The sequence below is a fragment of the Lates calcarifer genome, linkage group LG7_2 (genome assembly GCF_001640805.2).
Source record: "Lates calcarifer isolate ASB-BC8 linkage group LG7_2, TLL_Latcal_v3, whole genome shotgun sequence".
Classification (NCBI taxonomy): Eukaryota; Metazoa; Chordata; class Actinopteri; family Centropomidae; genus Lates; species Lates calcarifer.
The window spans coordinates 254647-268505 of record NC_066854.1 but is presented as its reverse complement, the minus strand read 5'-3'; the positions used below and the strand labels follow the sequence as shown (position 1 = coordinate 268505).

The 13859-nt window shown below is 42.8% G+C and overlaps 2 protein-coding genes across 2 annotated transcripts in view; both read left to right on the top strand.

Annotated features, from left to right (window-relative positions):
* The first annotated feature begins 95 nt into the window (after nt 1–95).
* LOC108877198 (vesicle transport protein SFT2B) lies at nt 96–4567 on the top strand. Its single transcript, XM_018667168.2, has 8 exons — nt 96–317; nt 1118–1207; nt 1581–1666; nt 1979–2060; nt 2165–2200; nt 2284–2342; nt 2428–2457; nt 3324–4567. The coding sequence occupies exons 1-8, from the start codon at nt 249–251 to the stop codon at nt 3358–3360; spliced, it is 489 nt and encodes a 162-aa protein (XP_018522684.1). The 5' UTR covers nt 96–248; the 3' UTR covers nt 3361–4567.
* A 629-nt stretch (nt 4568–5196) lies between these two features.
* The window catches only part of tbx19 (T-box transcription factor 19), an 11487-nt gene continuing 2824 nt past the window's right edge, over nt 5197–13859 (top strand). Inside the window, exons 1-5 of the mRNA XM_051065835.1 lie at nt 5197–8692; nt 10469–10745; nt 12639–12773; nt 12884–12945; nt 13489–13550. Coding sequence (XP_050921792.1) covers nt 8415–8692; nt 10469–10745; nt 12639–12773; nt 12884–12945; nt 13489–13550 — 814 coding nt within the window. The 5' untranslated portion in view covers nt 5197–8414. The remainder of the gene's footprint in view (nt 8693–10468; nt 10746–12638; nt 12774–12883; nt 12946–13488; nt 13551–13859) is intronic.

The following is a 13859-nucleotide window of genomic DNA, read 5'->3' as shown; positions in this document are numbered from 1 at the left end:
ATGCAGTACAGGTGTAAAGTACCAGAAACTCTCTCGTACTTTAAAATCCCTGTTGTTGTGGGGGAAACAGCGCCGCCCTCGGGCTCGTTGTGGCCAGACGTGGTACTGCAGGCGGAAGTGCTGCACCTGTTGAATCGTTGCCTCTTCTTCAGTTTAACTTCGCTCACCTGAGAGCACGCACACCTGGGAAGCTTCTGGAAACCCCGACAGGTGTCCGCCCCGTGGTCCAGCAGGAGCAACAGGAGTTAATGGATAAATTAAAGAAGGTGCTGAGCGGACAGGACGATGGAAACCAGGACGGACCCAGCATACTGGAGGTGAACGGCAGCTAGCATCTGCGTTGTTTTTAGCCTGTTAGCTCCTGGATATGTGACTTTCATGAATAAATGAAGCGGTTAAAACCAAAACTCAGGTGACTGTAACTTCTCTGACTGCACCTGTTCATGTACAGTGAAGTTATCAGAGGCTGAGCCGGGTTTAATTCAGGCTTTTCCTCTCAGACATCATAAATCCTCAGTTACAGCTTCTGTAATGTGAATATTTGCTGTTTTATATCGAAATAAATCTATTTCTGTTTTCACTGTTAGTCACAAAACACATGTACAGACATTGGTTTACTGTTCATGTGCATGGAGTAGACTGTGATCAATAAATGAATCTAAAAAGTGACTGATATATTCACGACCATTGACAACACTGTGTATGTGCAGCCATATGTTTTACATCTGTAAAACAAGGCCCAGAAAATATTCAAATATACAAGAACTCAATCTTTAAAAATGTATTGTTTTTTAGTCATTTTAAGAGTTCATTATGAACTCTGCTGTTTAAGAATAACTCTGCATATCTCCACCAGACTCCATTGACAAAACAGTGCTGATTTAACCTGGGAGCTGCTGGAATACCACTGCCTCCATCTGTTAGTGTGTCTGTGTTACTGTGTGGTACTTTTACTTCAGTAAAGTATCTGATTACTTCTTCACCACTGAAAGTCTCACAGTAACACAGACACACTAACAGATGGAGGCAGTGGTATTCCAGCAGCTCCTGGTTAAATCCCTGTTTTTCTCTATGGAGTCTGGTAGTAATGATGATGATGATGATGACATGTGTGCAGAGAGCCAATCAGGCGTCGACGTTGGCCTGGGGGACGAGGATGAAGGGCTTCATCATCTGTGCTGTCCTGGGTGTGTTCAGCTCCGTCCTGGTGAGTCAGTGTGACTGTATCTCAGCGATGCTCCTGTTGCTACGGTAACAGTGTGTCTCTCTTCCTCTGCAGTTACAGCCTGTGTCTTTTCCTCTGTTTCCATGTAACAGTCTGTCTGTAGTTTCTGTCTGTGTCCATGGCAACGACATGTCTTTTCTGCTTGTTCCTATGGTAACAACCTGTCCTCCTGTATTGGTATCCGTGGTAACAGCCTGTCTCTGTTTCCTTTTTCCATCTGTCTCTATGGTAACAGTCCTTCACACGCTGCTGTCTGTATCCAAGGTAACAGCGTATCTGTCAGTCTCTGTTTCTATGGTAACCACTCATCTCGCCTGTCCATTTCCATGGTAACAGCCTGTCTCTGTGTTTCCAGGGCACCTGTCTGCTGTGGATCCCAGGTGCTGGTCTGCCTGTGTTCGCTGTCCTCTACACTGTGGGAAACATCTGCTCTGTGGCCAGGTACCAACCAGAACCAACCGGAACCCGGACTGACCTGGACTGACGACACAGAAACAGACTCATTTAGTCCAGATTAGTCTAAAACCATAGAGTAGATAAAAGACCACGACAGAGAAACAGCTTCAGACGTGAACACAACAAAAGTAAATGAAGTAGAATCACTAACCACTGAGTAAAACTCACCAGAACTACATTACCCATCATCCCTGAGGGGGCCTGTGTCCAGCTCAGCGGATTTAAATAAAAAAAGGAGAGCGCTGCTCTCTAGTGGTGGACGTCAGTACGACCTGTAACACTGCTGTTTGTTTCCAGCACCATGTTCCTGATGGGTCCGTGTCAGCAGCTGAAGACCATGTGCGCTAAAGAGCGAGCGATCGCCACCACCGTCATGCTGGTGAGTTAGTTCATGGCTCCACAGTGACTCAGTTTGAACTGTAACAACACAGACAGGTGCTTCAGGTGTTCAGCGCTCATGTGGTCTGTTGTGTACCTCTGCAGGTGTGTCTGGTGTTGACGCTGTGTGCTGCTTTCTGGGTGAGAAACACAAACACACAAATGACTCATCTGTGTTTGTTGTTGTTTATTTTGTCTGAGTGAGTTTGTCGTTGTCTCTGCAGTGGAAGAACAACGGCCTCGCTCTGCTGTTCTGCATCCTTCAGTTTCTGGCTTTCACCTGGTATAAAACACACACACACACATAAACACACTGTTTACCTGTCTGTCTGCTTCACCTGTCTGACTGCTGCTGTCCTTCATCACAGGTACGGCCTGTCTTACATCCCCTTCGCCAGGTAACGCACACAAATACACACAACTGATGCAGACAGGTGACAAATTAAAGGAAAAACGTGGCTAATTTCATTCACCAGTATTTAGAAAATCTAAATCTAAATACAGTTCTACAGGTGCTTTTATGAGGTTCTAGTGTTGAGGAAGTTCTCAGGATTGTTAGTGGTCGATGAGCAGGTTCTAGAGGTCTTACATGATCACTGAACAGGGTCTACGGATGGTTTAGGAGGTTGTAGTAGGTCCCAGTGGTCCTTCAGGTTAATCTAGAGGTTGTTTAGGAGGTTTTAGTTGTTCTTTAAGAGGTTCTGTGAGGAAGTTGTAGATGTTCTCAGAGTTTCTAGGGTTCTCCATGTAGTTTTGGAAGTTGTAGTGGTCTATGAGAAGGTTCCTCAGGTGCTTTAGGTTGTTCTGGGGGTTTAGAAGGTTTAAATGGTCATTGAAGAGATGGTTCTAGGAGGTTCCAGGGATCAGTGAGGAGGTTGTACATGTTCTCTGGGTGTTTGTAGGGTTCTATGTGTAGTTTTATCAGTGACAAGGTTGTAGAGGTGTAAGGAGGTTGTCGTGGTCAGTGAGGAGGATCTACAGGTCCTCTAGGAGTCCTTTGGAGGTTTTAGCAATCCTTTACGAGAGCCCCCTTGTGGTCTTTCAGGAGGTTTCTGATTCCAGGTCCCACAGGTCTTTTAGAGAACGTTCTACATGCAGCTTTGGAAGTTGTAGCGGTGTAGGAGCAGGTTGTTGAGGTCCTTTGTCCTTTAAGAATTTCATTCACTGTTTTTCTTTAATTTGAACCCAGTTTAAAAGGTTGATCAATACACTGATTGATTAATGACTCACAGATAAATTACTGATCTCTCTCCTCTCCTTTCAGGGATGCCGTCATCAAGTTATTTTCAATGTGTCTCTAGACCCGCCCCCATCTGTCCGACCAATCAGGATGCAGGATCCTGTGTGGTTTGTATCCAATCAGCAGTGAGGCCTTAAACATTTCAAAAATCAGGTTTCTTTAAAAAAACACATCAGTCCTGGTTTCCATGGAGACCGGTTCTCTCTACCTGTACAGTTTGTGTTGTTGTTGTAACTTCCTGTTTCCTGTCTGTTACCTGGAGTCAGGTTCAGTGTGAACACCTGGACTGTGATTGACTTTTAGTCTTTTTAACTTTAGATATTTACATTTTGTAGTTTTTAGTTTTCATCAGCGACGTGTTCGTCTCATTTCACATCATCGTTTAGTTTGTATTAGAAAATTAAAAATAGAAAACATGTCACTGTAGTTCTTAGAGGTCACTTTTCACACCTGAAAGTCCACACTGAGTTTTGGTTTCATGTTGCAGTTTACCTGACACACCTGCGTCCTGTCATCATCACCTATCCTGTGCTGTGTCTCTACACTCAGCACTGATTGGTTTACAGATGGGTGATTGTCCGACATCGTGAAACTACGTTTTTTTCTGAGGGATGACGTCAGATTCTCAGCCGTCTTTAAACGAATGCAGCAGACGGAGGTGATGACGACAGGACGACGGTACGTTACACAAAGTTTTTTAATGCGCTCACAAAATTGCGACGTGGAACCAAAGCTAACCTGATCAAATATAAACATGAAGCTCGGTTTGGACTCTCAGGTGTGAGTTTTCGTTGCTGAAACACTGATCTGGATTCAGTCTGAACCCTGATCCTGATCCTTTGCCTAATATTTATATTTTTATATTTTATTGCAGCTCAAACTTTAGATGCTAACACTTTACTTTCTGTCTGTATTTATCTTTTATTATCAGCATGTAACTTTAAAAGTGGCGGTTACTGGTGCTGCGTTGGTTCGTGTTCGTGTTTCTAGAATCATGAAAACATTCCTCTGCTCTGAAAACGCTTGAAACGTCTGGGTCTGTTTCTGCTTTTATAAATTCACGGGATTCTGGTGAAAAGGTTTTAAGTGTTTGGCACTTTCCCACCTGAGCGGTCGACCCTGAACACCAGCACCTGCTCCTTTACCTGCACTGGTTTCACTGGTCCAGATGATTTCACCTCAAACATCCACTGAACCAAACATTTCATCTGTGTTTTCTGTCTGCACTGGAACAACTGGAATAAATATTCACGTCTGTTTTGAAGAAACGCTGTGTTCCAGCAGTTTGTATGAAACTTCCTGAGTTTACCTCCAGACTTCTGTCCTGTGTGAACCTGGTTCTCAGGTGTTTACCTGCCTTCCTCGTTACCGTCGTCTTTATGCCTGTTAAGTCTCTAAAGCCTGTAATCTCCACCCTCCGCCGCCCGCTGATTAAAACACACACACACTCCCTTTTAAAGCGGCAGCCACAGTCCAGATATTGTATGTCGCTGTGTGTGTGTGTTTCCAGATGTTCTGCGTTTGGATTTGACCTATTCTCCATTACATGCTGATCTGAACAGCTTACGGTGTTTGTCTTCAACACTGTCAGATGACATTTAAACCTCCAGCAGGGAGACACAGCCGCGCTCTGTGTTTGTATTTTGGTTTTTTCCCCCCAAATAGTCAAATCAATAAACAGTTTATTGGTTATTGATTAGTCAGATCAACAAAAAGTTGTGTTGTCGTGCTTTAGCTGTAAATGATTGATCGTCAGGACAGTGAACAGCTGCTGTAATGTAATCCACTGGACAACTGTCCACGTCAAAGTCTGATCTTGTTTTTAGTTTAACCAGAAACATCTCTATATATCTCCACCAGACTCCATTAGACAAAAACAGGGATTTTAACTGGGAGCTGCTGGAATACCACTGCCTCCATCTGTTAGTGTGTCTGTGTTACTGTGTGGTACTTTTACTTCAGTAAAGTATCTGATTACTTCTTCCACCACTGAAAGTCACACAGTAACACAGACACACTAACAGATGGAGGCAGTGGTATTCCAGCAGCTCCTGGTTAAATCCCTGTTTTTCTCTATGGAGTCTGGTAGTGATATATAGAGATGTTTCTGGTTATTACTCTTTAATAAGAAGCTCTGTCTCTGTAGGAATCCTATCATCAATGTTGTCAGACTCTGAGAAAAACAATCTGAGTCTGAACTGATTAGAAAGAGGTTTTGTCTCATTTACATCCAAAATAGTAAAAAGCACCAGGTTTGTGTGGACATAGTTTGATTAAACTGATGTTAAATACATGTTGGATCATAGGTTGGTTCTTCTTTGTTTTACATGTAATCAATAATTAAAATCAGCGATCAATATCTGATCTGTTTGTATTAATTTATCTGCTCTGGCCTCTCGTCTTCTGATCAGAATCACAGGCCAATAAAGAGGAACTGACAGTGGTGGAGCGAGGTAAATCATGTGTGTGTGTGAGAGAGAGAGAGAGAGGGTGAGCGAGGTAGTGTGTGTGTTCAGTGGGGAGAGAGAGAGTGGGTGAGCGAGGAACAGTCCGACTGTCCTCTGATTGTTTCTGATGTGTTCAGTTGGAGCTGAGCTGCTTCACATCACAAAGCAAAAGACTCTTAATTAATTAACGTTGTTTATTAACTGTTATTTTTAATTAAGGCTTTATTCAGTCACATTTAGTTTCTGGATTATTTCACCTCTCCAGCACAGAGTCGAGTGTCACAGGTGAGTTTATATTCTTCAGATGTGTTATTGATCTTTGATTTTTATTTCAGGAAACTGAGTGTTTATTAGAGTTTGGATGTTTTCATTTTCTTTCATATTTATGAGTAGATAAACGTATCAGTTGCAGTGTTTTATGTTTAGTTTTTATTGAACACATTTTAATTTTATTGTATTTTTTGAATATTAATTTGATGAAAATTCAGCGTTTCCTCTGAATTCATCCACAGAAATGAAATCCTCCGCTCCCTCCACCTTCAGATCACAATTAAGTAATTATTTAATTAAAATAATAACAGAGCATTTACATACCTGCATATGCATCCAGTAATATAATACGTGGAAGTAGGAGAGGTATGTTCTCCTCACCAGGACAGATTCAGAAATATTAGAAATATTCTACAAAAAGGAAAATGAAAGAGGATTCTTTTAAAAGGATTGGACTCTATTGTTAAATAAAATAATTATTGTTTGTTGTACTTTATTTTAATTTAATATTTTCAGTCAAAAAATTCTTGAAGACTCAAACTTCATCAGTGAATTTAAAACATGTTGAGTTAATGATGTGACGATGATGTTTTATTGTTTCTCATGTTAATTTACAGACGTATGTGGTGAATGCAGAAAAAAGGAAAATATTCATCCCCAAAAACATTTCTCACCACACTGTCGACATCAGGACACACTTCATTCAAAAAGTGTAAAATAATTCAGTTTGTTTCTGAATCTGCTGAAACACAATAGATCGACAATAAATAAAAAATAATTCCTGTTAATAAGAAAACTGTTACTGAGTGTGGCTTTAAAAAAGAAGGAAAATAAGATTTAATTCTTTAATGACTCAAAATATTAACTGAATGATTAAAAAGATTCAGTCATGAAATAAACGATGATGATGTGTTAAACTGAAAATATTAGAATTTAATTTGAGACTGAAACGTTTAAAATCAGTCAGAGGTATTTTAAACTGTTAGAAGAGAAATTTCCCTCTGATTCAGTTTTTTCTGACGTTGTCGGTGGAGTAGAGGATTTCATGTGAAAACAGCCTCAGCAGAACTGAACCTGTTAAAGGTCGGTTCGTCCTCGCTGCGATCAGTCCTGGTGATCTGTGATGTACTGATCCTTTAACACCAGTATTTAGCCTCAGAGCTTTGGTTCATATTTTAGTGGACGGTTGCAGGATTTGTTTTAAATGTTGTAGAATAATTCACAAGGAACCTGAAGTATTTTTTTCCACTGGATGAAAAGGACGATGTTTCAGTTTTAAATATTTCACTCAGGTCTGGATCTGATCAGTCCCAGCGTTAAAAAAAAAAAATCTAATGTATAGGTTCTCCTCATGGCCCGTCAGGGTCTGGACCGCGACCTCTGTGGTGTCCTGTGGATCCTTTGGGTCCTGTGGGTTGCAGGGTGGAGGGCCTTCATGGATCTGGCTTATTCTGGATTATCACACAGATGCTGGATCAGTTTGGGCCGGGTCAACACGCTCTTTGTTCCTTCAGACATTTGTGAGCAGGTTTTGTGGTGGGAGCATTGTCCTGCTGTTTTAAACCTGAATAAAAACCAGTCACCAGTCAGCCGGTGCTCGTGTCTCATGTCAGGTCTAATTTCCTCAGAGACTGTTTTATTTCAAGGCAGGACAAATCAGTTCAGACTCCAAAGAACGTTTGTGTCAAAAAGTCATTGAGGAAACCGTTGATGATGTTTTAGACGTAATTTCCTTCTAAATCTGTTATTTGGAGAATATTTGTGACGAACATGTGATTAGTTTGAAAAGGTGTTTTTGTCTGAAATGAAGAAAACATTTAGTGGTAACTGTATTTGTTTGTCATTGTTACTGACGCATTTTACAGCAATTAAAACTGAAGTTCCTGTTTGGGTCAAATATTTTGGTAAATTTGTGATTTGAAGGTTTTCGAGAACTGATGAAAATGTAGAGGACGTTATTGGTTTATCTTTTGGTCCTTGACTTAAAAAATGTGTGAATTTAAAAGACTTGAATTTTAAGGCCGTTAAAACCAAAGTTATGTCCTCGCTGAGGCTAAGACAGAATACATCAACAAAACCAGTCTTTACTGACATTTCTCTGATGGATGTAGAGAGTTCCAGACAACGGCCTGCTGAAGACCAGTCAGGGGCGTTCAGGTGCTCCTTTTAGCTGTATTTTTTAAGTGTTCATCAGAAATGTTAAAGAATACACATCAACATCTGGTGGACTCAGAGGAATAAAAATTTAGATTATTGTCGACTTCAAACCAAAACCTTTTCATAAACCACGTCCTCATTAAGGCTTCACTTCAACCCAACCAGGCCAAGAACTGGACGCCATCAGTGCCTTCGTCCTGAGGTCAGTCCTCAGTTAACATGTCTCTGTTTGTGTCTCCAGATGAAGGTGGAGGGTTTACAGGAGGACGGGGAGTCTGGTTCTGTGTCCTCAGTGGACCGGACCAGCGGTGGTGGTTCCGTCGTGGCCGCCGTTCGTAGCCCCGGCGCCGCCGAACGCTGCATGTCACGGCTGCTGAGCGCGGTGGAGAGCGAGCTACAGGCCGGCAGGGAGAAGGGCGACCCGACGGAGAGGGAGCTGAGGGTGACGCTGGAGGACGCCGAGCTGTGGAGGAAGTTTCAGCACATCACCAACGAGATGATCGTTACCAAGAACGGACGGTAACCACGACGACTGTCCAGAACAAAACTGATCTGCCACCAATGAAACTGAGGTTTGAGCAAAGAAAAGCTCCTGATTAAAGGAATAGTTCAACATTATTATCAAACTCACTCATAACTGCAGAAATAAATCCATAAAAGTTCCCGTCACACCTCACACTGCTTTTCAGTTCTCAGTTTGGGATGTCAAAACAACACCTGCTAAGATTTGAACCTGCAACCTCTGAGTTTCCAAGCAAACAGCTTAATAACCTGCACTGTTTAACCTGACACTTTAACACTCTGTCAGTGTTTCCATTCAGTTTGTCCAGAAAAAATTCATTTCCTCTTGTTAAGATTCACAGTCATTTAGACACATTAAACCAAATGTCTGTAACAATCCATAAATGAAAAGGGATTTAAATAAAGGGAGATAACCTCTTTAAATGATGTAGGACTCTTCAGTTTGGTTGGTGGCTCGTCAGTTCTGAGTTTGAACTCTTGACCTCAGTGTTGGTGTTAAATCAGTCGTCAGTTGTAGTGAACGTTGACTTTAACAGGATTCATGTTTCCTTCAGATCAGTGCTGTGGTTTTTAGGAGTCGGTTGGTTCCTGCACGTTGTCGAGTCGAGGGGGGAAACGGCACTTTGTCGTCTGTTTGAAGCTGACTCCAGATCAGTGATCCTATTAACCGGGGTTATTCATCAGTCTCATTGCAGCCGTTAACGCTGTGTGTTGTCTTTTTTTCTCTTTTTTTGTGGTTTTGTTTTGTGTTTTTTGCCGAGCCGAGGCGTGTTGACCAGTCGCGCCCTGCCGTGGGCAAACACTCCATTCACACCTGCAGAGCGCCACTTCAGCTGCTGTTACTGATGGAGAGCGGTCTGTCTGTCTGAGCGCTGCTGGAGGACCACGGAAACTTAAAGGGAGTGTTGGTGTTTTTTAACAGAAGATGATACATGACGATTCTCTGGAGCTGAATGAATCTAAAACTCCTCAGTGGAAAACACCTCGACTCCCACTACAGCCACAGTCACCAGTTCTGGTCCAGAAGCTTCAACATCCAGAACATATGAGGAACTTTTAAAATCTGACAGCTGACTGTCATCTCGTCAGTCGATCTCCTCAACGCCATGTCTCAGTGACCTGAGGGAATTTCTTCACATTTAGTCCAAACGTTCATTTGGACAAAGATGAATTCGGTGGCCAAAGGTCAAAGGTCACAGTGACTGTAACATGACTCAGTTTTGGTCGTAACTCAAGAATTCGCATTGACTCCAGCTGCTCTTTGTCATTAAGGGTCCACAGTTAGGCGAGGACCAGGCGTGCGGAGCTGTTGGTGCTAACGTGGTAACGTGTTATTTAGAATGTGAAAATAAAAATATTATCACGGTGAAGCTGTGAAGAACTCTGCTTCTAATCTGAAGCTAAGCTAACAGCTCCACAGCGATGTTGGTGCTACAGCTCTGATCTTTTAGTTCGACTAAAGCTGTCACTCCGCTGGTAACACAGAATGTAATGTAATGAGTAATGAGTTACTTTTCTCAGTAGGTAACTAACACGTTATGTTTTTAATATCAATAATTTAGTAACGTACCAAGTTACTTTACAAGTTACAAGTTACCCAACACTGTCTCGACCAATCAGAACTAAGACTCCAGAGTATTACCGTATATCACGTAGTAAACGTGCAACAGAAAAAAAACAACAGAATGATCAAACCAAAAGGCCTCATTACCTTTTTCTTGTAATGGAGTATTTTTACTCAGTAATCTAAATCATCTGTGTGTGTTTCTGCAGCCGGATGTTTCCGGTCCTGAAGGTCAGCGTCTCGGGTCTGGACCCCAGCTCCATGTACTCCTTCCTGCTGGACTTCGTGCCGGCCGACGGCTGCCGCTGGAAGTTCGTGAATGGGGAGTGGGTGGCGGCCGGGCGGGCGGAGGGGCGTGGCGAGGGGCGGGGCCACGGCGGCATCTACATCCACCCGGACTCACCCAACTTCGGCGCTCACTGGATGAAGGCGGCGGTGACGTTCAACAAGGTCAAACTCACCAACAAGGTGAACGGAGGAGGACAGGTAAACACACAGAATATGGTGGTCAGGGGTCAAAGGTCAAAGGCAGAATTTACAGGACTGGTCAGCAGAGGCTTTGGTAGAAAATCAAAGTGAAAACTATTTCTCTCAGGTTTAAAGTTTAATTTAACTTCATTAACTTTACTCTGTGGTAGCTGATTCTGTTCAATCCAACTTTTATTTATACAGCAGCTCAGGTCAACAGACACACGGTCTTAAACTTTTCTTTATCAGATCGAGACGAAGCTGAGGCAGAAAAATAATCAGAATGATGAAATCTGACCTCTGATCCTGCGCTGTGATTGGCTGTTTGATTCATCCACATTAATTAACTCCAACATTTATCGACCATTTGTTGTGTTTCTACTGAGGAAGATGATTACGATGGTTAAACTTTATGTTTATTAACAGCAGAGTAAAAAATAAACCTGAGACTGAAGGAAAACTGAATGAAGCAGGAGGTTTAATGAGAGGGTGATTATTCATTCATTCATTTATCTGTGTAGTTATTCACACGCTTTCTTTCCCTCCTTCTACCTCTCCTCGTCTTTTTCTTTTCTCATTCTTTCTCTCTTTTATTTCTTTTTCGTTCTTTCATTCATTCATCTTTCTGTGTTTTATTCATCCATTCGTTTGCTTCTGTTCTCTTCCTCTTCCTCCTTTTCTTCCTCCTTCATTTCTTCTTTCCGTCCTTCTGTCCATTATCCCCCTCTCCATGTCAAAAGCCTCTCTCTCTCTCTCTCTCTCTCTCTCTCTCTCTCTCTCTCTCTCTCTCTCTCTCTCGGAGTGGGGGCGAGAGACTACCACCTCTAATTGGCCACTTCAGTCCCTCTCCTCGCTCACTTCACCTGCTCGCCCCCTCGTAACCACGGGAACGGGATAAACAGCTCTTAATTGGCCGGCAGCAGTTTAATGCACTTCCTGTCGAGAGCCGTTCACCACTCGGAGAGGCCTTCACACACACACACACACACACACACACACACATGTGCAGCACTACAAAATTGGCAATAATGTTGTTTATATTTACCCCATTATCCCCTGTCCAAACACACACACACACACACACACACACTGGGCAGTAATGCAGAGCTGGAACAGAGAGCTCGGCCATAATGAAATAATTGCTCAGCTTATTTGTACATTATGGTAATTATGTTTTTTACTGGGAAATTAATTTACCCATCATGCTTCAGATGGACGAGGGAGAGAGAGGTAAACTATATTCAAACAGAGCCCACACACACTCCAGCTAATGTGGGCACTGCCAGGGTAAACACACACACACACACACACACAGAGCGGGGGGGTCAGATGTGAAGCCAGCCTCTCAATCTGAATAGAAAACAGTTTGTTTTTGTGTGTCCGCCTGGAGAGCTGGGATTGGTTAATTGGGCCTCGTTAGTTGGGGGGTGATGTAGAGACGGACGAGAAAAGACAGATGGATGAAAAGAGTTGTTTGGGCCAAAAAAGACAAAGATGGCTCCACTCCATCAGACTGACACACTGGATCTGGATCTGATGGTTTCAGCTGGTTCTGGACTCTGTCAGACTCTCTCAGATTCTGTTGACTCTCTCAGACTCTCTTGGTCTCTGTTGGACTCTCCTGGTTCAGAGAGTGATCTGTGAACCCTGAGTTTTGTATTTGTGCTGAGAAAACAGATGAAAGACTCGAGGACTCACAGGTCCTGGATCGAGTCTCGCCCTGAGGTCGGAGGGTCAGCTCGCAGGGCTTTTATTTTGAAGTAACATCCACAGTGAACAGAGCTCAGAGAAACTGAAGTTAAATTCAATGTTTTTATTGTTGATCAATGATCAGATTTATGTTTGGTATGTGACCCCCCCCCCCCCCCTCCTCCTCCCCCTCCACCCTCCTCCCCCCCTCCTCCCCCTCAGATCATGTTGAACTCCCTCCATAAGTACGAGCCTCAGCTCCACATCGTCTGCGTCGGCTCTCGTCATCGTCTCGTCTCCAACGTTTCCTTCAGAGAGACTCAGTTCATCGCCGTCACCGCCTACCAGAACGAGGAGGTATACACACACACACACACACACACGACCAGCATATCAACACATATATAGATTATTGATCACAGCTGATCAGAGGAGAGAGTTACAGTAACAGCTGTGTTTCTGTGCAGATCACTGCTCTGAAGATCAAATACAACCCGTTCGCTAAAGCTTTCCTGGACGCTAAAGAGAGGTACGACACGCCCACTGACTGACCTGACAGACAGGTGCTCACCTGTCACCTGACAGACAGGTGTTTCATCTCTGTGTCTCTCATCAGTTTATTCTGCTGATGTTTGAAACCTGTCGTTCATGAACAGAAACATTCTGTGTGTCTGTTGGGACTATTTTCAGCGGCGGATTAATCCACAGTTTCTGGATCCTGAGTTTACCTGAGTTTAGCTCCAGTTACAGTTACACCTGACCTTTGACCTCTGACCTCTGACCTCTGACACCATCCTGGTTACACTAGCTGTTTATAAAGTAGTGAGTATTTTCACGCTGTGGCGTCGGTACGTCTTCCTCCGCTCAGTGGACAGAGGCAGTCAGGTCAGCGGACACTTAGCACTTAGCATTTCTCACCAGGATACCATAGGAAGTTAGCGATAGCAGGCGATTAGAGAGTCATTACCAGCTGCTCAGAGCTCCACCGTCTCACTCTCGTTTGGAGAGACGCACACACACACACACACACACACAGGTCGCTCTCTGATAGTGTTTGATTTATCCTCCTCAGGAACCCGGGCGGGCGGAGTTTACCAGAGTCGTCAGAGAGTCGAGTGTCAGGGATTCAACCCTGTGAGTTAATTTCATTTATTAAAGAGGAAACGTGAGGTTTTATTCTCCTGATGTGGAAGATTAAAGATGAGATTTGAACCATTTTAATAAAATAATTCCTCATGAAGAAATAAATAAATAAATATCAAAAGAATCAGATTTTATTTCCACAGACTTTATCTGTGTTTTATTCTATTGTGTGAAATATTTGTTACTTTTAGAATCAACATTTTCACTGTTCATATTGTTTATGCACAATATTTATTATTAATTCTAACATTTAGAATTAATTCATCTCAGATTTAAACACACGTGCATATTTATTCATAT

What these genes read in the sequence shown, in the direction of transcription:
- LOC108877198 (XM_018667168.2), top strand. Translation starts at nt 249, where the DNA reads ATGGATAAATTAAAGAAGGTGCTGAGCGGACAGGACGATGGAAACCAG. An exon ending in ACGGACCCAGCATACTGGAG is followed by an intron (nt 318 to 1,117) that starts GTGAACGGCAGC and finishes ACATGTGTGCAG; the next exon opens with AGAGCCAATCAGGCGTCGAC. An exon ending in GTGTGTTCAGCTCCGTCCTG is followed by an intron (nt 1,208 to 1,580) that starts GTGAGTCAGTGT and finishes CTGTGTTTCCAG; the next exon opens with GGCACCTGTCTGCTGTGGAT.